The 23,746-nt window shown below is 32.8% G+C and overlaps 1 protein-coding gene across 1 annotated transcript in view; it reads right to left on the bottom strand.

The window, feature by feature from the left end:
- LOC107625559 (putative 2-isopropylmalate synthase) overlaps positions 1-22,596 on the bottom strand; it is a 29,977-nt gene extending 7,381 nt beyond the window's left edge. The window contains exons 1-6 of the mRNA XM_088503606.1: positions 22,320-22,596; positions 21,954-22,222; positions 10,622-10,834; positions 8,666-8,747; positions 8,363-8,455; positions 8,180-8,266 (exon numbers count right to left, since the gene is read on the bottom strand). Of these exons, the coding sequence (XP_088359732.1) occupies positions 8,180-8,266; positions 8,363-8,455; positions 8,666-8,747; positions 10,622-10,834; positions 21,954-22,222; positions 22,320-22,592 (1,017 nt within the window). The 5' untranslated portion in view covers positions 22,593-22,596. The remainder of the gene's footprint in view (positions 1-8,179; positions 8,267-8,362; positions 8,456-8,665; positions 8,748-10,621; positions 10,835-21,953; positions 22,223-22,319) is intronic.
- Between the last annotated feature and the right edge of the window lie 1,150 nt (positions 22,597-23,746).

Genomic DNA, 23,746 nt, shown 5'->3' with positions numbered 1-23,746 from the left:
ATGGCTCTTCTTTCTAACCAAAGTCTTATCAAAATGCTATCAGCAACAAAATGGGTGAAAATAATCACAGAACCTTATAGCAACAGGCCTTGGCATCCATTAGAGGTCAAGATTTAGAGTCACCTTCAAAAAGATTCAATTCCTCCTCAACAATATAAACATTAGTGCCAAGAAGGTTACAATGTCATTTTTTTCTTGCTTCAATGGATTATGTCTTCTCCAACATGGTTAGATGTGCATTTACTAATGAAATCTAGAATAAGGTTGATGATTATTTCTCTTAATCTACAAAGTATGAGGTGAAACAGTTAAAAGCTAGTCTTAAGAATATCAAAAAGCATGGTTTGAGTGCAAATCAATACATCTCTAAGATTAAGGAAGTAGTTGATTCATTGGTAGCTCTTGGAAGCCCTCTTTCAAATGTAGAACACATTGAGGCTATTTTTACTAGTCTCAACTCTAAGTACCAAATCTTGCTTATTATGGTTAATTCTAAACATGAACTTTGTTCTCTATATGAAGTTGAAACTGTAGTCATGATACATGATGACATGTTATAGCAATTTAGAAATCCAGAGAATCTACTATCTCAAGCTCATCTTGCTCATACTTCTTTTTCAAGTTCTTTCAATTCTAGACGTATCAATAAAAGAGGAAGAGGGGCATAATGAACAGAGGAACTCGTTCCTATTTTGCATCACCAAGACCCTAATGTCAAGTATGTGGTAGATTTGGCCACACTGTTTGGCACATTTTCCATAGATTTGATAAACAAATTCCACTACCATCTCAACCATAGAGCTCATATTTTGCTTCTACTTCATCATAATCTGCACCATCTTCCATAGAATCACAAGTCGTTGGATCCTTTTCAGTTCCATCACCACCAACTCCAGCCTTTCACAATCCATCTGTTTACATGGTTGTTCCATCTTCAATGGTTGATCCAGCATGGTATCCTAACACTGGTGAATTACACCATGTCACTCCAAATGCATCAAATCACCTTTCAAGTTCATACTATGCTAGCCCAAAATAGATTATTGTAGGCAATGAGAAAGGTTTGTCTATCTCTCGTTTGATGACTCTATTTTATATGCTTTAGATACAAATAGATTTTTTAACTTGCAACAACTAATTCACTCTACCAGATTACCAAGAATCTTGTTAGTGTTTCAAAATTTTGTGAAGAAAATGCTGTCTTGTTATTCATTATAAATCAATTTGCATCATTAGAATCTTCATGAAGAGTGTTGAAGTCAAAATGGTCAAAGAGTTAAAGAAGCAAAGTTTGAGTTGAATACAATAATCATCAATTTGGTATATTTTGCTAGAAGCTAACATATTGGAAGTTTGAAGATTTTTCAAGAATATTCAAGAGAGTAGTACAACTACAACATCCTACAACATTGAAGAAATTCAAAATCAAATTGAATTAAAATTGGAAACCAAGCAACCTAAATTAGAAGATTATGGAAACTACATGAATGCAGGTTGTGTTTCTAGCACAAGTTGAAGGAAGATTCATGAAGCCAACTCATGAAATGGTGGTCATTACAAAATTGATTGTGGTTCATAAATTATTATTTTAGTAGGAAGCATTGCCTATATAAAGGCACATATGCCTTGTGTATTGTGTGTGTTTCAAAAAAAAAAATAAAATGAATATGTTTTGAAATATTAGAAATTCTCTCCTTATTATTATGAGTGTTGGGGAGTTTGAGAGATTGAAAATATGATAGTGTTACTTATGAGAGTGAGTGATCTTGGGCTCAATTAAGTTGTGGGTATTATACTTACATTTGGTATCAGAGCTGGTTAATCCAGCGCCTGGTGTTTGAGAATTTGTGAGGTATGGGAGATTTCTCACATATAGTTGTTTGATCATAGAGTCAGTATGGCAAATACTTTTAATATTGTGTGGTCCGGTACCAAGTTAGATAAAAAACTTAATTATAGTTATTTGGAGACTTTGTTGTCTACCTATTTGAAGGCCCAGAACCTGTGAAATTTTATTAAACTGGGTTTGCAAGAAGGAGCAAATGCTGCTCAACAGAGGAGAGATCAATTGGCACTATCTCAAATTCATCAAGGTGTAGATTATACTATGTTTGGCAAAATAGCAAATGCCAAAATTGCAACAGAAGCATGGAACCCGTTGAAGCTGTCATATAAAGGCGTAGATAAATCTCAGAAAGTGAAGTTACAGTCTTTGAAAAGAGAATATGAAAGATACAAGATGTCTAGCTCAGAAATTATTGGGCAATATTTTACTCGTGTTATAGATCTTGTCAATAAGATGAGAGTCTATGGAAAAGATATGCCCGATAGCAAAGTGGTGGAGAAAATTATTCGCACTATGCCGATGAAGTATGACCATGTGGTGACTATGACTAAAGTCCCACGATATGGATACCATGACGATTGCAGAGTTGCAAGGAACCATGGAAAGCCACATCAGTAGAATACTGGAGAAGTCAGAAAAATCAACCGTGGAAGCCCTGAAAAGCCAAGTGAATTTAAACAATGTTGCAGAATCAAGTCGTACACAAGAAGGACGAGGTCGTGGTTTTAACTTTCAAAGTAGATGCAGAGGAAATTTCAGAGGTAGAGGTCGTGGCAATTACAAGCAAGAAAGTTATAATAAGTTTACACCACCTAATCAAGAAAGAGGTGGAACGAATTTCAGGCCTGTCAATTGAGGAAGAGGTCAAGGCAATTTTTATCAAGAAAGAACCAATTTCAATTGTTTTCATTGTGGAAAGTATCGACACAAAGTAGCAGATTGCATATTCAAAATGGTGAATAACAATCAAGCACACATTGCAGAAAATCAGTATCAAAATACTAATGATAATCCGGGTACTCAGACTTTATTTTTTACAAGTAATTCATGTGCTGAAGATGAAAATATATGGTACTTGGATAATGCTTGCAGTAATCATATGTCTGGTAGAAAGGCGTTATTTTCTTCATTAGATGATTCAGTTAAACTATTATTGAAGTTTGATAATAGTACAAAGATCCCTATTGAAGGAAAATGGCATATACCAATTAGATTGAAGGATGGTTCTCTGAGTTATATTTCTGATGTTTTCTATGCTCCTGAACTTGATTACAATTTACTAAGTATGGGGCAATCATCTGAGAAGGGATATAAGATGATAACTTATCGTGGATATTGCACTGTATTTGACAACAATGGAAGGTTCATAGATAAATCAAAGATGACTTCAAAAAGAATGTTTCCATTAAAAATTCAACATATTAATCCCTCTTGCATGAGTTATGTGATACTTAATGATAACTGGTTGTGGCATATGCAGTTTGTGCATTTTTATTTTTCTGGCCTAAACTACCTGTCAAGAAAAGGACTTGTTTCTGGTCTACCACAGATTCATATTCCTAATTGTGTTTGTGAGATTTGTCAACTGAAAAAGAAGCACAGAGATTCATTCCCTACAGGAAAGTCATGGAGAGCCAGAAGATTACTTGAAATTGTGCATTCATATATCTGTTCTGTTGAAGTTCTAAGCAATGGTGGTAGCAGGTACTTTATCACTTTTATTGATGATTTTAGTAGATATATATGGGTATACTTTCTAAAGCAGAAATCAGAATCATGTGATGTCTTTAAGACATTCAAGGCATTTGTCGAAAAACAAAGTGGCTGTAAAATCAAAATTCTCATAACAGACAGAGGAACAGAATATCTTGCGTGTTCAGATTACTTTAAGCAACACGGAATTCAACACCAACTAACAACTATATATACTCCTCAACAAAATGGAATTGCTGAAAGAAAGAATAGAACCATCATGGATATGGTCAGATGCATGCTCAAGTCAAAACAAATGCCTAAAGAATTTTGGGCAGAAGCAGTCGCAACAGCAGTTCATATTTTAAATAAGTGTCCAACAAAAAATGTTTGTGATAAAACTCCAGAGGAAGCTTGGAGTGGAAAGAGGCCTTCCATTCCTCATTTTAGAGTCTTTGGGTGTATAGCTTATGCCCACGTACCAGATCAATTAAGGAAGAAGTTAGATGACAAAGGCGAGAAGTGTATCTTTATCTGCTATAGCACAGACTCAAAAGCATACAAGTTGTACAATCCAGAAACAAAGAAAGTAATCATCAGCAGAGATGTGACGTTTGACAAAAAAGCCATGTGGGACTGGGATACAAAGATAGAAAAGTAGCCGATTGTAATTTCAAATACATGTAATCATGAAGAAAGACAACCGGACATAACCGAACAACCAGAATCATCTAGAAGACCTCAAAGAGAGCGGAGACTGCCTGCTAGATTAGTAGATCATGAAGTTGGCAATGACAATGATCCGTCCAATGAAGAAATCATAAATTTTTCTCTATTTTCATATTGTGAGCCGTTGAACTTTGAAGAAGCCTCTAAAGACAACAATTGGAAGAAAGCAATGGATGAGGAGTGATACGTGGTCATGAGGGCATTTTCGTCATCTTAGAGCTAAGGGACGGAATGATAATCTTGTCATATTCAAGGATCTGAATTCTAGAAGAATTGTGCCGTGCCAGTCTTGGACATCTAGAAGACCAAGAGTCTGTCTCAAAAACAGTGGTGCTGAAAGGGCAACAATTCATAAGGCCCATTGGGCTAAGGCAAGACAACAAGAAGCCCAATAAAGCTTTTCAAATTCAATGGGAGGCATATTTTATTATTTATTTTCGAATTTTTAGGCCTTTATTTTAAGTTTGTTTTGTTGTTAGAGTTTGTTAGAAGATTTTGATTTACTTTTGATTTGTTTAGTAGTATTTTTAGGGATTTTAAATTTAAATCAAATCTGATCTAATCTAATAAGATCAAATATGATTTGAATTAGTTATCATATCTTTAGGATTTTAAAATTTAAATCAAATCTGATCTAATCCAATAAGATCAAATCTGATTTAAATTAGTTATCTTATCTTATCTTTTAGCTAGTTTGTTAAGGGTCTATTTAAACACCTTTGGTGAGACAATTTACATAACTTTGATGAATAAAATTTCCTTAGTATTTTATGCACATTTTTTTAGTGTGATTAAGTGAGGTGAGTGATTTGCTTCGCTTGTTGCATGGAGAAGATTGAGTGATTCAATTTTCATCCTCTGATCTAGGTTGTCAAGGACAAGTTCTTTGAAGGTCTAGTAGGGAATCCTTTCCGGTGACTTAGGTTGCTAAGAATAGGTATCTTAGAGGTCTAGTAGAAAAAACCTTTATCTATCTTTTATGCTTCTGTTGTGTCTTTACTGAATATTCCTCTTCTTGGTGCCATTCTTTCCTTGTCCCCCCTCCGTTAGGATTTTATTACTTTGAATGTATTAAACCCCAAAAGCAAGCACCAAGAGCATGGTACAAGAAGATTGATTCTTATTTCACTCAGAATGGTTTCAAAAGATGTCCATTTGAACATACTCTTTATATCAAGTTCGTTGAACCTGGAGATATCTTGATCATGTGTCTTTATGTTGACGATTTGATCTTTACTGGCAACAATTTGAAGATAATTACAGAATTCAGGAAGGCTATAATAAAATACTTTGAAATGACGGATATGGGCTTGATGTCTTATTTTCTTGGCACCGAAGTTCTTCAAAAAGATTATGAAATTTTTATTTCTTAGAAGAAATATGCAAATGATATTTTGAAGAAATTTCAAATGGAGCATTCAAAGCCAGTTTCTACTCCAGTCAAAGAGAAGTTTAAGTTGTTGAGAGAAGATAAAGGAAGAACAATAAATCCTACATATTACAAAAGCTTGTTTGGAATTCTAAGGTACTTAACTGCAACCAGACCAGATATTGTATTTGGAGTTGGTTTGCTTAGCAGATTTATGGAGGAGCCTTGTACCAACCATTTGTGAGCGGCAAAACAGATTCTTCGATATATCAAAGGTACTTTAAATGATGGTATTTATTATGAAAATACTAATGAAGTGAATCTTGTTAGTTACACTAATAGTGATTAGGCTGGAGATATAGAAACAAGAAAAAGTACTTCAGGGTTTGTATTTCGTCTTGGTTCTGGTGCAATTTCATGGCCCTCAAAGAAACAACCAGTAGTAGCACTCTCTACAGCAGAAGCAGAATATATAGCAGCAGCAAGTTGTGCAACGCAAGCAGTTTGGCTAAGAATAATTCTTGAAGAATTGAATGAGAAACAAAGTACTCCAACAATAATATTTTGCGATAACAAATCTGTTATTGCACTTTGCAAAAATCCAGTATTTCATGGAAGATCGAAGCATATTGATATTTGGGTTCATAAAATCAGATAGTTGGTAAATGAGAAAGAAGTTGAGATTGAGTATTGTCCTACAGAGGACCAAGTTGTAGATATCTTTACAAAATCATTGAAAACAGAGTTATTTTACAAGTTGAAAAAGATGTTTGGAATAATTAATTCTACAAGCTTAATTTAAGGGAGGCATCAATGTTATTTATTATAAATCAATTTGTATCATTAGAATCTTCATGAAGAGTGTTGAAGTCAAAATGATCAAAGAGTTAAAGAAGCAAAGTTTGAGTTGAATACAATAATCATCAATTTGCTAGATTTTGCTAGAAGCTAACATATTAGAAGTTTGAAGATTTTTCAAGAATATTCAAGAGAGCAGTACAACTACAACATGCTACAACATTGAAGAAATTCAAAATCAAATTGAATTGAAATTGAAAACCAAGCAACCTAAATTAGAAGATTGTGGAAACTACATGAATGCAAGTTGTGTTTCTAGCACAAGTTGAAGGAAGATTCATGAAGCCAACTCATGAAATGGTAGTCATTACAAATTGATTTGTGGTTCATAAATTATTATTTTCGTAGGAAGCATTGCCTATATAAAGGCACATATGCCTTGTGTATTGTGTGTTCCAATGAAAAAAAAAGAAATGAATATGTTTTGAAATATTAGAAATTTTCTCCTTATTATTATGAGTGTTAGTGAGTTTGAGAGATTGAAAATATGATAGTGTTACTTATGAGAGTGAGTGATCTTGGGGCCAATTAAGTTGTAGATATTATACTTACATGTCTTTTTCTAGTTTCATGCTTACATCTGCTTTGTGAAAAGTCAGAACTCCAAGAAGATTCTTTTACAAGACTTCCATAGAAGTGGTATATACAAATTCTATAGTTTTTCGTATGTTGATTGCGTCTCTCATTTGGAGGATACGTGATCAGTATCTGAATTTTGTATTTTTTTTTTTTTTTTAAGATAATTTAGTGTCTTGGTCTTGTAGAAAATAATTGACAATCAGCAGGTCTTCAACAGAGATAGTATGAATCAATAATCTTCTCTCAGAGCTGAAGATTAAGCCGGTCACAATTTCCACCATGTTTTGTGATAATCTAAGCACTGTTATATTGACAGCCAACTCAATTTTGCATGATAAAACCAAACATTTTTTGTTAGATATTTAATTTGTGAAGGACAAAGTTAAGAGCAATATGCTACATGTTGTTGATATTCCAAGAACTGAACAAAGGGCTGACATATTGACAAAGCCATATTATTAGCAGCATCCTTTGAAAAATGGAAGAACAAACTTAAAATAATTCAAGACCTATGCTAAATTTTGGCAGATGTCAAGGATATAAGAGTGTGAATTCCTTAGAGTTAGTTAAAGGCGTTGAAACAAAAATTTTAAATAAAAAAGTCAGAATTAGTTGAGTTGATTACTATTCTTGGATTTTTGATATATTGAGTGATAGCTTGTGAGGTGTATATATATTCACAGAGTCCAGTGATAGTTGTAATTTTTACTCTCTCAAATACAAACTTTATAATTGTATTGAATTTGTTCTATCTAGTCTATTCTGCAACACTACTTTCTTGTTGTGAAAACTACCTCAGAATCTTGACACAATTAGTGAAAAAATTGAAGTATTCTAAGCTTAGACAATAATGCTAAATTCGTAGTCTAAGAGTTATAAACTTCAATAATACTTTTAGGGTATATATATTTTACAAGAAATTCATCTTTTCTAGAAATATTTAATGCCGTATTTTCATAAAATATATAAATATTGAATATAATAATATTGTCCATGAAAACCAATATATGATTTCAAAAAACTAAAAAAGAATTGAATTAAACTTCACTACGCCTAAGACATTTGAGTTTAATTAAGCTATATATTTAATGCACTGCCATACCAACCTGATGAATGCCACTTTCATGAACAAAGGCATTGGCACCTACAAGAGCTTTGTGCGGTTGTAAATGCATATTAGTGTAATCTTCAACCTATAGACAAATTAAAGATTGAGAAAGGCTCAAACTAAATATATAGGAGTGAAAAAATTAATAAAATTGTTTAAACGTTAGTTTGAGATGTAAAACCATCTTGCTTGTCTTTAATATATGCTTTGTGTTTATTGATGTATATAAACCATCAAAGACAGCAGCACCCCTGCATTTTAAGGCCATCACAACCTTGCAAAAATAAATTAATTAATAGATTAGTTATTGAATACATATTAGCTATGAGATAAGATAATGTTAAAAATTTATCATTATTAAAGAAATAACTATCTACATGACTAAAACAAATTTCTCTCTCTCTCTCTCCATTTTAAATAATATATCACGTTCACTACTCTAATGCATCCATTGTAAAATTATCCACAAAATTATAATACACACCTCTTCTAGTGCAGCATTACCAGCTCTTTCTCCAATTCCATTCATTGTTACTTCTAATTGTCTTGCACCAGCACGTGCACCCTGAAATAGGTTAATTCTAGATAAATTAAAATTGTTTTTTTATTATTTAAGTAATTAAATTGTTTAATTGTTTAAATAAATTTTTAATCTTTAAAAAATAATTTATTTTTAAAAAGTATTTAAGCCTGTTTTTCTTTAGTTATCTAGTTTAGCATTTATCATCAACATCTCTTAGACTCTTACTATAGAATATAGTCATGTAGTGGTTAAGTGGGTGAGTGGTTTCAAAGAAATTAAAAAAAAAAATATATATATATATATATATATATAAGATTACAGTTTTACAAATACTAATGAATTTGGAATTGAATCATTTGTTTATATATTTTGGAAAAGATGATTTAAAATTAAGTATGTTGAATTTTGAATATCATATATTTTACATTAAAATACAACAACACTTAACAAAATTTTTTAAAATAGACTTTTTTTTTATAAATTTAGTTAACATGTGTTCTAAGGATAAAATATGTGATAAATTTATAATTAGTAAAAAAATTTAAATATTTTTATTTAATAAAAATAAAACAAATACTTTAAAATAAAAATATATGTTAGTTAAACTCGTTTTTTATTTCGTAATACCAATATATACAAAAATTTTGAAAGGTCAAAAACTTATTTAAACGTAACTAGATTAATATTTGTTGTAATAAGTGATAGAGTTATATGGAAAAGTCTAGAGACCACCAATTTTATTAAATTTTGGCCAACATGTAATTAACAAAAGAAAAATAAGTAATTTCATACTATTGGATAAAATTTTAAACTATTAAAAACATTATTGATAGCTATTTGATGACAAAGTCTAGGGGACCAACAATTTTATTAAATTTTGGTCAGTATATAACTAACAAAAAAAAATAATTTCATATTATTGAATAAAATCTTAAACCATTAAAAATATTATTAATAACTACTTGATGATTATAAATCACAAAAATTACTGGTCCTAACACTCCTCAAATTATATATATGCATGGTAATTACCGCTATTGTGTTAGAGTACCTCCAATGGTGAGTTCCTCTTTGACTTTTTTCTAACATATAGGAACTCTAACCATTGGAGGAGAGAAGGAGTGAGTTCCCGCACAAGGATCAAGGTAAGGGAGTCCCTCTAAGCAGGGACTCAAATTAACCAATAACAACTTGCCATTTGGCAAGTTATTATAAAAAAATAATAATATAAAATCTGAAATAATTAAATAATTAAATAATAATTAAATTAGTAATAATTATAATAAAAATTATATTAAATAATTATATTTTTATTTAATTAATAATTTATATTAATTATTTAAATAATAATTAATTAAATAATTAATTAGATTAAATAATTAAGTTTTTATTTAATTAATTATTTATATTATAATTAATATTAAATATTATTTATATTATTATATTAAATTATAATTAATTAAATTTACTTACATTAAAAAATAAATTTAATTTTTATACCTTATAAAATAATTTTTAGTTGAGTTGGTTATTTTTATTTTTAAAATTTAAAATGCTAATGATATTATTAAAATTAGCAGTTGTAAACACAAAACTATAAATTAGTATAATCTCGAATTATATATTGTGTATTATTATTATATATGAATTTATTTAATATTAATATCTTTTAATAATGAATTATTTTTAAATTTATAAATTTAAATAATATTATTGAAAAAAATTAATTATATTAATTTTAAGTATTTTAATTAATTAATTAAGTGGGACCACAATAGGGACTAAAGTTAGTTCCTCCTAATGGAGAAGAGAGAGATGCTTTGAGTTCCTATTTATTGTTTATGATGCAAAAGCTGATGTGGAGTTACTTTTTATGACAGGTGGGCCATAAACAGGAACTGGGATGAGTTCCTACTGGAGATGGTCTTAGCAACAGCTAGTCCAAAATCATTATGACAATGTGCTGCAATAACAACGTTTTCAATTCCATCTGTATTGGCTTTTATATCTGCAATTAATTTCTCATATTCCCATGGCATTGCTATACCAACAGTATCGGGTATATCAATAGTTGTTGCTCCAGCTTTTATAACTTCTCCAAGAATTTGATAAAGGAACTCTTTCTCTGATCTGATTACATAAAAAAATGAATTAATAATTTATATTAAAATATCTAAAATAAAACTCACATCAATGGCACCCAATTTGCTACATCCACCGCCTTTTATTTATGTACTAAACTAGTTTTTTTTGTCTATAATAATATTATAAAATTATAAATATTTTAAAATTATTAATTTAAAAAATTTTTTTAATTATAATAAAAAATATGATATATCATATTTTATTTGTGAAATTAGTAATATAATATAAATTAAATAACCGAGTAAAAAAGGGTTGAAATCTATGATGTACGGACACTCACACGGACACGGACACGACATGACATGGAATACGCAGACACGCAAATTTTAAAATCTTATATTACACGGGACACACATACATATAAAATATAAAGTATTTTTAGATAAGTCGTAATAATATTTTGATATTTTATTAATATTAAAATATAAATTAAAATTTTTAATATCTTATTTTAATTATATCACGTATTTAAAATATTTTTTATTTTAATAAATAATAATATATACTATATCTAAATTTATTTTAAGAATATATATTAAGAATAAGACTAGACACGCTAACACGTGATGGTATTTAGATGTGTCCAGATGTATCTGAAAAAGGATTTTTTTAATTTTTATTAAGACACGGTTAGACACAGTAGACGAGTGTCGATGAGTGTTGTATCTAAAATATATCCGACATATAATCACAGCGAAGTGTCTATACTTTATAGGTTAAAATGATAGGTTTTAACAATATGGGATAACTGTAGAAATAAACTGAAAATATCTATTGAGAAAACTGTTTAGTGGATAGTTAAAGAATTATAAATAGGTGTGAGGAATACAGATTTGTGATTTTTAGTGTACTTTTGATTTTACATTTTCAATAGAATTCATTGTTTTCATTTTCCTCAAGAAATCTTCTCTATTCTAGAATCCTCTGCTTCTTAATTTCTTCCTGCTTGGGTTCACTGCAAAGTAGTTTTTTAGGGTTTTCAATTTTTCTTTTATGGTATCCAGAGCCTATAATCCTGCTCATCTTTGTCATGAAGATTATCCTCTCTGACTCTTCCAAGAAGACCTTCTCACCTATCTCAGACAAACTCACTCAAGACAATTATAGCACATGGAGACACACGCCAATGTTAATAATTCAGAGCCTCTCCATGGAAGATCATCTATACAGCTCCAAGATTCCGCAGCATTTCTTGACTGATGAAGCGACCAAAACAATTTCTGAATCGGCGAAGTACAAGACATGGAAATTACAAGATTTAACTCTCACTACTTGGCTTGTAGAATCGATGACTACTAGCATCAAGAACAAGGTAATTCATCTCTCACAATTTTATGAAGTTTGGGAAAGAATTGCAAAATACTTTGAAGATGCTTCAGCTTCACGAATTCAGAGTTTGAAATCCCAACTCAAATCATGTAAGAAAAATGGAACTGTTTCTGACTTTTTGAACAAGATTCGGAATGTAGTCGACGCCCTTTTTGCTCTCGGCTATGAGGTACCTGACTCAGATCACATACAAGCAATAATCGATGGTCTTAATGAAGACTACACTATATACATTGGTTCGGTAATGTCAAAGCTTGGAACTTTCAAGGTTGCAGAGGCTGAATCTTATCTGCTTGCGTTTGACGATATGCTGGACAGGTTCAAGAAACCTGATGTAGATATGCCTATAGCTCATTATGCTCAATCCTCCTCATCATTTGAATATCAAAGAGGCGGAGGCTTTCGAAGAGGCCGTGGTGGCCGCAGTAATCGTGGAGGACGTTTTGGATACACCCAAAATCGCCCTCAATGCCAATTATGTGGAAGGCAAGGACATGTTGTGTGGAACTATTTCCATCGTTTTGATCCTGCTTTTCAGCCTAATTCCACAACCAACTCTACCCCAATGCAAATTCCATATAGTAATACACAACCACCCCCTCCATCCGCCAATTTTCATCAACCTAGGGCATATCTTACCCATTCCTCTTCAATAAGTGAAGCTTCTTGGCTGCCGAACACAGGAGCGAGTCATCATGTCACTTCAGATCCAGGAAATCTCCTCACATCATCACCAAATCCTTCAGATAATGATCAACTCTTTGTAGGTAATGGGTCAGGTATTTCAATTACTCATTCTGGTTCTTCAGTTCTTTTTTATTCCTCTTCAAATATTGCTTTTTGTTTAAAGAACTTACTTCTTGTACCACAAATTACTCAAAATCTATTGAGTGTTTCTAAATTCGCAGCTGATAACCATGTCTACTTTGAATTTTGGCCTGATTATTGTGCTATTCATGATCAGGATACCAGAGAACTTCTCCTACAAGGCATGTCTAGAAATGGCACTTACTCTTTTGATAACCTTCGAGTATCAAAAACTTTGTCTAATACCTCATTACAGATCCCTGATAACCTGTCTAGTTCTAAATCTCAGTATTCTAGTGCTTATACTACTACTACACAGCTAGCTAATCAATCTTTAGATTCTAGTGCATATCCTATTTCCAAATGTAATCAGAATAACACTGTGGATTTATGGCATAAATGATTGGGTCATAATTCTCTTAAAACCGTAATGGATGTTATGAATAAAATTTCTTTGCATTTCAGTTCTCATTCTGCTGCCAATCATGTATGTGAAATCTGTCCTTTAGCTAAGATGCATAGATTACATTTTTCTTTAAATGATATTGTGTACATGACACCTTTAGAACTTGTTTTTGTGGATATCTGGGGCCTGCTCCTGTAATATCAAGAAGTGGATTTAGATATTATATTTCTTTTGTTGATGCATATTCTAAATACACATGCATTTTCTTACTCACAAATAAATCTCAGTCTTTAGTAGCTTTTCAGAATTATAAAACATTTATAGAAAATCAAACTGGACAAAAAATAAAGGCTTTACAAACAGATTTGGGAATGGAATTTATGTCACGTGCTTTCACTGATTTTCTTGCAAATGAAGGTATACATCATAGAAAATCATGCCCCTATACTCATCATCAACAAGGAAGTGTTGAGAGGAAGCATAGGCATATTACAGAAGTGGGTTTCTCCCTCTTAGCTACAGCTTCTTTGCCTATGCAATTTTGGGAAGATGCCTTTTTGAGTTCTGTTTATATCATTAATCGACTTCCTACCCCAATTCTTGATAACAAAAGTCCTTTTGAGGTTCTTTTTAAGCATCAACCGGATTATACTTTCTTTAAAATTTTTGGATGTATGTGTTTTCCTTTCTTAAGGCCTTATAGTAAAACTAAATTTAATTACAAATCTGAACCATGTTTATTTTTAGGATATGATTCAAATTTTAAAGGCTATAAGTGTATGGCACAAAATGGTAAAATTTATATGGCTCGACATGTGTTGTTTCATGAGCATACTTTTCCATATCGAAAATTGTTTTCTAATACCTTGGGCAGAGATGAATCTTCCAAGAATAATCCAGAGAGTGGCAGCCAGCTTACGGCCCCTGCATTTACCATCATTGATTCAACTCCACCATCAATGTCTTCATCGAATCAAGCTACGAAGTCTTTGAGTATAAATTCAGATACTGGATTACAAATTACAAGTGAACCATTGCCCGATACAGCATCTCTTTCTCACTCAGGCTTGGACACTCATGACACTACTTCTAGTCATGAGAATGAGATCAGAATTTCAGAATGTCACCCACCTTCAGCATCTCATACCAATTCTTCTCCGGACATGATTCCTATTAGTGGTATTGAAACTAGCCTTCCTTCCATCTCTTCAACAAATGCTCATTCAATGACAACAAGATCGAAATCTGGAGTGTTCAAACCAAAAGTCTTGACTGTTCAACAAACTGATCTACTACACAATACTCCAAGGACTGTGGCTAAAGCGTTACAATGTTCTCACTGGAGAGAGGCAATGGATAAAGAGTTTGCTGCTCTTCAGAAGTGCAAGACATGGGAATTAACAGAACCACCAGCTAATACCACAATTATTGGAAGTAAGTGGGTGTTTGTTATAAAGAAAAATGCTAAAGGTGATATTCTGAGGTATAAGGCAAGACTTGTTGGACAGGGTTTTCATCAAGTGGAAAGTATAGACTATGATCAAATCTATAGTCCAGTGGTAAGGCCTTCCACCATTAGAGTTATCTTAACTATTGCTGTTTCATTAAATTGGCCATTGAGACAGTTTGACTTTGATAATGCCTTTTTCAATGGCACCTTAAATGAGACTGTATACATGATGCAACCTCCGGGATACTCTACAAAGGGTGAACAACTAGTGTGCAAGCTAAACAAGGCCATTTATGGTCTAAAACAAGCACCGAGGGCCTGGTATAAAACATTATCTACTACTCTTCAACAGTTTGGATTTAAAGAAACCAGATATGATGTGTCTTTGTTTGTTAGATTTTTTTATTCTAATGTGATTTACTTGTTAGTTTATATAGATGATATAATTGTTACCGGTAATAATGCTGCAGAATTAGATAAATTAATTTATCAATTGAACAATATTTTTTCGTTAAAGGATATGGGGAAGTTTAGTTATTTTTTAGGCTTGGAAGCTTCATATTTGTCTACAGGTAGTGTTCACATTTCACAAGCCAAATATGCATCTGAATTACTTAAGAGAGATGGAATGGAGACTGCGAATTCGATGCCTACCCCAATGATGTCCAACACAAAGTTTTCAGCTCATTACTCGAAACCTTTTCATGATCCCAAACTATACAGATCAATAGTTGGTGCACTTCAATATCTCACAATGACAAGACTAGATATTGCCTTTGCTGTTAACAGAGTATCTCAATTTATGCATCAACCAACATTGCTGCATTGGAAGAGTGTAAAAAGAATTCTGAGATATGTGAAAGGTACAGTGGATCATGGATTATTATTTTCTAAATCTACTGATTTTAGGTTGTTGGATTTTTCAGATGCTGATTGGGGTGGAGATCTAGATGATAGAAAATCAATCACTGGATTTTGTGTTTATCTTGGATGCAATCTGATCTCATGGAAGAGTAACAAGCAGACAAAGGTGAGCAGGAGCAGTACTGAAGCAGAATATAGAGCAATGTGTGCTGCACAAACTGAGCTAATGTCCATACAGCAGCTTTTGGGAGAGCTTCGAATCCCACAACCTATGTCACCAACCATCTTTTGTGACAATCAGAGTGCCTGTCTATTGGCTGGAAATCCAGTTTTGCATAGTAGATGTAAACACCTTGAGCTGGATTTTCATTTTCTAAGGGATTTAGTAAATCAAAAATCTCTCTATGTTGTTAATATACTCTCTCAAGATCAGGTGGCCGATTCTTTAACTAAACCATTGTTCCTGAGTTCGTTTCAGAAATACAGGTTCAAACTGCGACTTCGAGATAAATCGTGCCTCAGTTTGAGGGGGAGTATTGAGAGAACTGTTTAGTGAATAGTTAAAGAATTATAAATAGGTGTGAGAAATACAAATTTATGATTTTTAATGTACTTTTGATTTTATATTTTCAATAAAATTCATTGTTTTCATTTTCCTCAAAAAATCTTCTCTATTCTAGAATCCTCTGCTTCTTAATTTCTTCCTGCTTAGGATTTTCAATTCCTCTTTTAATATCAATAGTAATAACTGAGGATGAAAGGGTTGGGGTACATGCGTCAAATTGTATGGAATTGTACGGCTAACCTACAATGTAAACTGGTAAAGGCGACCAAACAAAACACGTGGAGTCAATGTGTCAAATTGTATGGAATTGTACGGCTAACCTACAATGTAAACTGGTAAAGGCGACCAAACAAAACACGTGGAGTCAATTATTGGATCAGAAATTTAGAATTATTCAATTAATAATAAAATAAAAAAAACAAGTAAATAAAGTAATGAAGTTATTTTTTAAAGTAAATAAAGTAAATATACGAGTAGGTTGGATCGATCTCTTTTAAAGTGAATAAATTAGTACAATGGGAAAATAATAAGTTATTTTTTAATCAAGTAATGAAGTTTGTGAATGATAGAAATGACAAATTTAACGATGAATAACTTTTTATTTATTATTTTAGAATTTTTTATTTTAGAGTGTTTTTTTTCAAGTAGGTAGGTAGGTTATATATATAAAGAAACAAAGCTGTATTGAGTAAAAAGTAGTAGTGTATGTGCAACTAAGTTTCCATCTCTTTTCACGTTGAGATTTGATAAGTTCTAAAGCTATACAAAAGGGTTTTACTATTAGAAACAATCAGCCCAAAAGGATCATTCTTTGTGTGTGTATCTAACAAAGCAATAACAACCTATATGTTATCAAATTCCAAAATAATGTGGTAAAAAAACAGCTTTGCCTAGCACAATCTAAGCCCAAAAAGACAGCAGTGGCCTCTGCTTCCCTAACTGAGAGAGAGAGGCTAGGAGAGGAAACGTGGTTGCAACAGCAACCTCCCCGTGGTGGTTGCAGACAATGATGCCTACTCCGCCGTGCCGTCCGTTGACAACTGCAACGTCGACGTTGACCTTGAAAAAGGTTGGTGGTGGCACGGTCCAAAACGTGAGGTTGTGGCTTCCGGGAGGCAGAGATCTTAGCGCTGCCGGAGAAGAAATGTGAAGGTTACAGCGGCAGTGAGCTTGGAGAACCATTGCTGCGCATTCAGGTAATTTGGTCTCATTCTTGAAAAGTAACTGATTCCTCTCAAACCAAAGTTGACGAAGGCAACAAAAGAATAAACCCCTGTGCTCCTTTCCAATAAAACATATGGGGTGAAATACTTTTTTAGTCTCACTGATGTCAAAATCAAAATCGTTTCCGATCTTTTTTCGTATTAAAATCATTTTTAACGTTATAGAACGTTATGAAATCGTCCTTTTATCTATAAATGATATTTTTTAGACAATTTTGCACTTAAACAAAAATAAAAAACCTTTTTTACCCTCGTCACTAACTTCTGCATCATCATCCTCATCGCTACGCATCTCTCTCCCTCTCCCTCTCCCTTTTCTTATCGTCATCACCATAATCATCACACCTTCTTTCTCTCTAAATCATTATCACCCAGACACCCACTCACAAACTAAATTCAGCAATAACAACAACCAAATTCAGCAACAACAATTTTAGCAACAAATTCAGCAATTTTAGCAAATTCAACAACAGCAACACACTTTCAGCAACAGCAACAACAAAATGAATCAACAGCAACATCCACAAAATAAATCAACAGAAATTTCAGATTTAACAATAATTTAGCAATCTTCAACCGCAATTTCAGATCCAAAATAAGCAATAACAGAAATTAAAAAAAAAGAATGATGTTTATATTCTTCAAAAAAAAATGGAAGAACGAAAAGAGGAGGAAGCCGTAAGCCATATTAATATATGAAGTAATGGACTTTTCAGTCTTTCAGTAGAGCCATAAGCTATATATGGAGTATGGAAGAAGACTCATGTCTTTATTACGCTAGGTTTCGCTTCGGAATTGAAAAAAACTTCTTTTTTTTTTCGTCACGTTTTCGCTCATCAATTGTTTGATCTGCCGCTAACACCACAATATTCGCGTAGGGGCGCTCACGTTTTTTGGCTTACCTAAAATCTTCGAATAGGCGGGAGAGGAAACCAAACCTATTCTATCTAGGCCGGGTTGGAATTTAGGCTTGATCAAGAGGAGCACGGTGCTGGAACCTACTGCCATCAACCTCTGGCCGCCGCCGCCCTCAGTGCATCAGTTCTACCCTCTGTCTTCCTCCCCTTCTTTTCTTCTTCCTTCCAACTGCCACCCACCGTCGCCGTTCGTCGAAAGCCAGCAGCCACTACAAGCGCTACCTCTCCCTTCCCAGACACGTCACAGTGCCGCCATGTCGAGGGATTCGAAGCTGAAGACGACGAACTCGAAGACGCTTCTATCGATCTCACCACTCTCCGCTCTCCACCTTCCGAACCTCTCACAACTGACCTCACTCCTCCTACCCCATCGATCCCCAACCCGATCCCAAACCCGCACCCTCTAATCTCCCAAAACTACCACCCACCACGTCCGATCACAATGCTTCCCGCTCCAATTCCTCTTCCCCTGTCACCCATTTCGATGCCAAGCTTCCCTGGGGTTTACTTTCTCTCTCAACTTTAATTAGAGGTGATTTGGTAAAGGAGAGTAGGAGTCTGGAGAAAGAAAGAGAGAAAGAAGCTCGGTGATGATGATGAAGGGGGTTGCGGGTTAGTGGGGAGGGGAAGGGGAAGGGGTTTTGTTTAAGGGTAAAATTGTCCAAAAAATATTGTTTATGGACAAAAGGATGATTTTATAACATTTTGTAACGTTGAGGATGATTTTGATATGAAAAAAAGGTCGGAGACAATTTTGATTTTGATCTAAGACCTTAGGGACGAAAAAAGTACTTAACCCAACATATGGGTTACCCAAGATTGTAACGAAGTGTTCTATGAATTAGCTTATCGAAGCATAAATGGTAAACTGAACCAGAAATGCTTAGCCCAATTGCAATGTAAGAAAAGGTGTGAATGGCTAATTCTTCATATTCCCAGCATCGTGGACATAAAGCTAAGTAACTAATCCCTTACCACTGTAGGCTAAGCTTTGTGGAAAGAGAATTACGAAGGAGTTTCCACATAAAATTTAGTGTTCTTGGTGGGGCTTTAGTCTGCCAAAATTGTTTCTGGTTAGTGATGGCTACTGTGTTGTTCCCCACACTATACGAAGTATTCTGAGCTTGCTGTCGGACCAATCAGTATGCACTCTTAACCTGAAAATTCTCCATTGTTGTTATATTTCCAATAAAACATGTCTTGTTGCCCCTGTATGTCGATTGAAATGGTTAGAATTTGGTCTACCTCAAAGGATAGAAAAGTGTTCTGAATAACGTTATGGTTCCATGATTTGTTTATGGCCAATTCTATAGAGCCTATGAGTTGGTGCTTAAATTTTGTCTAACTTACCTTTTGTAGTAAGTTTTAAATTTTTAAAAATGATTTATTGTTATATTTTTTAAATTAAATATTATTTTTTAACCTTTTTTAGTAAATAGACACCACCTTTTAGGCACCATAGCATTCACCTTTGTTTATAGAGTTAATAAGATTATCCACGGTAGCTTGTGAATCCATATCTGACAGATTACTCCATGCCTTAAAACCATTCTGATTAGATAGGCATGAATCGCCCTATATTTTAATCAATTATCCTGTGCCAACCCTCTAGAGACCTCCCAGCTTTACGACCCACTTAGAGCCACATATACTCTGCCAAGTGTAACTAGGATTGTGTCTTATATTTGAATCGGTGAAGCATTGATGTGGGCTATAATGCACGGACACGGACACGGACATGGGACACGACATGACACGAGACACGCCGATACGCGAATTTGAAAATTTTATAAGACACGGGGACACGCATACATATAAAATATAAAGTATTTTTTAGATAAATCTTAATGATATTTTGATATTTTATTGATATTAAAATATAAATTAACTCTTTTTAGTTATTTTTAATGTCTTATTTTAATTATATCAAGTATTTAAAATAATTTTTGTTTTAATAAATAATAATATATACTATATTTAAATTTATTTCAAGAATATATGTTAAGAATAAGACTGGACACGCTGATACATGATGGTATTGAGGTGTGTCCAAGTGTGTCCGGAGAAGAATTTTTTACTTTTTATTAAGACACGGTTGGACATAGCAGACACGTGTGTCAGACGAGTGTCGGTGAGTGTCGTGTCCAAAAGCATAGTTTAAGAAAGTAAACCCTAATGTGATATGAATTTTAGTGTGTTGTTTTATGAATTTTATGATATATTGTTTTTAATTTTTTATGTTGTACTTAACATAAAATAATTAAACTTAGATCTTGTGTTATTATTATTTTTTTGTTATTTAAGAGAATTTTGTTGATAATATTTTAGGAGTAAATAGGCTTAAACATGTGAGAAAATGGATTTTTTCGACATTTTTTTTTGTAAAAACAGTCAAACAGGATCTTAAAACAGTCTTTTTGAATTATACAGATATACTCGATATCCGATCCGATCCGATCCGACTTAAAAAAATACGAATATCGTATCCGATCCGATCTAATGAGTGCAGTGCGAATCAGATAGAATTATAGGCTATATCCAATTCGATCCGTATACAGTCCTACTTTTTATAATTTTAGAAAGTCAATAATTTTTAAATAATGTTATATAATCAACAAAATTTATTATTCTTAGTTTAATATTCTAAATTTTAATTCATAATAATGTACAAATAAAATATTAAACTAAATTATTGATTAATATTAATAAAAAATATTAATTCAAAAAACCCTTAGCAAGAAGGAGAGTAGGGGTGTGCATGACCCGACCCGGCCCGAAGATCCAGCCCGGCTCCGAACACTTTAGGGGCTATTTTGGTGTGATTTCACCGGGTCTAGAGTCGGGTAAGGGTCTCAAAAATAGACCCGGTCATTATTTCGGGTCGGGTCTGGACCATGGCTCGGGTCACCCGAAGTCGGCCTGGTGGCCCGGTCATCATACACAATTAATATTTTGTGTTATTAGTGATGGATGATGGCTATTCTTATGTGGAATTTAAGTATTGTAAATCTTAATATTTTGTGTTATTAGTTATTATAAAACTATAAGTTAATGTTTTATGTTTAAAATGCATAAGATTTTAGACTAATGTATAATATTGTGTTATTTATATTGATTTAAATATTTGGTGTTATTAGACAATATTAGTATTGATTATGGTTATGCTTTAATTTTAGAGAATAGTTGGTTCTTGTTATATTTTTCTAAGTGAATTTTACCATGTCAAATAATGGTTGGAGTTTTGAAAATTTGGATATTTTCACATGCTAACTTATAAGAAAGTATCAAGGTAATGTAGTGTTAACGGCCCGATTTTTACCCGGTATAAACGTGGCCCAAAAGTATATAGGTTTCATCGGGTCTCGGACCGGGTTCGAGTCTAATAAATAGACCCGATATATATTTCGGGACGGATCTGAGTCACATCAAATTCGATTTTATCTGGCCATGCACACCCTAAAGGAGAGTAGGAAACAGGAACCGTACCATAAATAATTGAAAAAGCAACAAAAAATTAATTAAAATAAAAAAGAATAATTAAACCTGACGGCATCTTCAGTGATAAATTGGACATCATCACAGCCCAAAGACCGTGCAAACTTGACCATTCTACATGCAACATCAAGAACCTCTTCCTTCGTCTTCTTCAGCTTGTGCTTCATGTGGATCTCACTTGTGGCGATGAACGTGCTGATCCTTGGCCTCTTTGCGCCCTTTACGGCTTCCCAAGCTATTTCTATGTCCTTCTCATTGCATCTCGCACCACCGGCGATGACCGGCACGTACCCATCATCATCAACGTTGCTTCCTACCTATAAAGGCAAAAGGAAGAAGACAGTCTTCTAGACAATTTAGGCATAATAATCATAATGATAGCCAACGGAGAAGTAGTTCCTTATAATTTTCTACCTCTTCTGCTATCATCTTTACGGCAGCGAAGTCATCCTTGGACGAACAGGGAAACCCTGCCTCGATGACGTCCACGCCAAGCTTCGCAAGCTGGCGGGCGATGTTGAGCTTCTGGTGGGGAGCCATGGCGGCGCCCGGGGACTGTTCGCCGTCACGGAGGGTGGTGTCGAGGATGCGGACATAATTATGATCAGGGATGTAATTGGGTTTGTAGTGTGGGTGCTTTTGGCTACCATTTTTGTTTCCAGTTTCAGAAGAAGTGATAGGTGCCATGATTGAGTATTGTTTTCTTCAAGAGTGAATCAAAGATATATATATATACTAAAATTAAAATAATATTTTTTAGCATTAAAAATATTTTTTAGAAAGTGTTCTTTAAAAAAGTGTTATCAAAATATAAAAAATTGACTTTAATTTTAACAATATTTACATTATATAATCACCATAGCATAATCATACTATAATCCACCACATATATATACACGATACGTTTATTTTAACTTGACTTAAAAAAATTTAAAATAAATCAGATCGGTACGATATAAAATTAATATATACAAATTTATAAATTTTATATAATAAATTAATAAAATTTTAATTTTAAAAATTAAATTTAACAAATGTTATATCATATTTATTCTAAAATAAATTATATTAAAACAAAAATAATACCATATAATATATATAAAAAAAAAAGAATAAATATTTAATTTGGTCTCCAAAATTCAAATCCTGCATCAATTAAATACCCGACTTTTAAAAATGATCAATTATGTCCCTTAAATTGAGAAACATAAATCCACATTCGTTTTTGAGTAAACTACCGTCTTAATAGAGCTTATATTTACTGTTAAGTGACAAGTTAACATTTCAACTGTACGTTAATGTGTTCAAATTGATTCTCAAATTTGTTTCTAATACCCAAATTAGTCTATCTTAAATTATAAAATCGTAATTTTTCTTCACCCCAATTTTCATCATTTTTTCTCTTCTGTTCTTTATCTTTTCCTCTCCTATTCATCTTTTGTTTATCGAGTAAAGTATCGTTTTTGTCCCCAATATTTGGGGTAAGTTTCAAAGTTGTCCCTAACGTTTAAATCGTCTTATTTAAGTCTGTAACGTTTCAAAATTGGCTCAATGTTGTCCTGCTGTTAGGGATCTGTTAACAGAATTAACGGCGGGACAAAATTGAGACAATTTTGAAATGTTAGGGACTTAAATAGGACGAAAACGTTGGGACAAAAGCGATACATAGAAATAAATTTTAATTTTATTGCAATAATATCAATTTTTTACTGTACATAATTATTATTCAATTATTTTTTAATCACATCTAAGTAAATTACAGTTAATCACATTGCTTTCATTATAAATAAATTAATTTTTTTTATAATTTTGCTCTTAAGGATTTTTAATCAACATGAAAT

Source organism: Arachis ipaensis, chromosome B2 (genome assembly GCF_059453495.1).
Source record: "Arachis ipaensis isolate K30076 ecotype BB chromosome B2, ASM5945349v1, whole genome shotgun sequence".
Taxonomy (NCBI): Eukaryota; Viridiplantae; Streptophyta; class Magnoliopsida; order Fabales; family Fabaceae; genus Arachis; species Arachis ipaensis.
The sequence above is the reverse complement of the archived record's forward strand: the minus strand, read 5'-3'. Positions and strand labels throughout refer to the sequence as shown.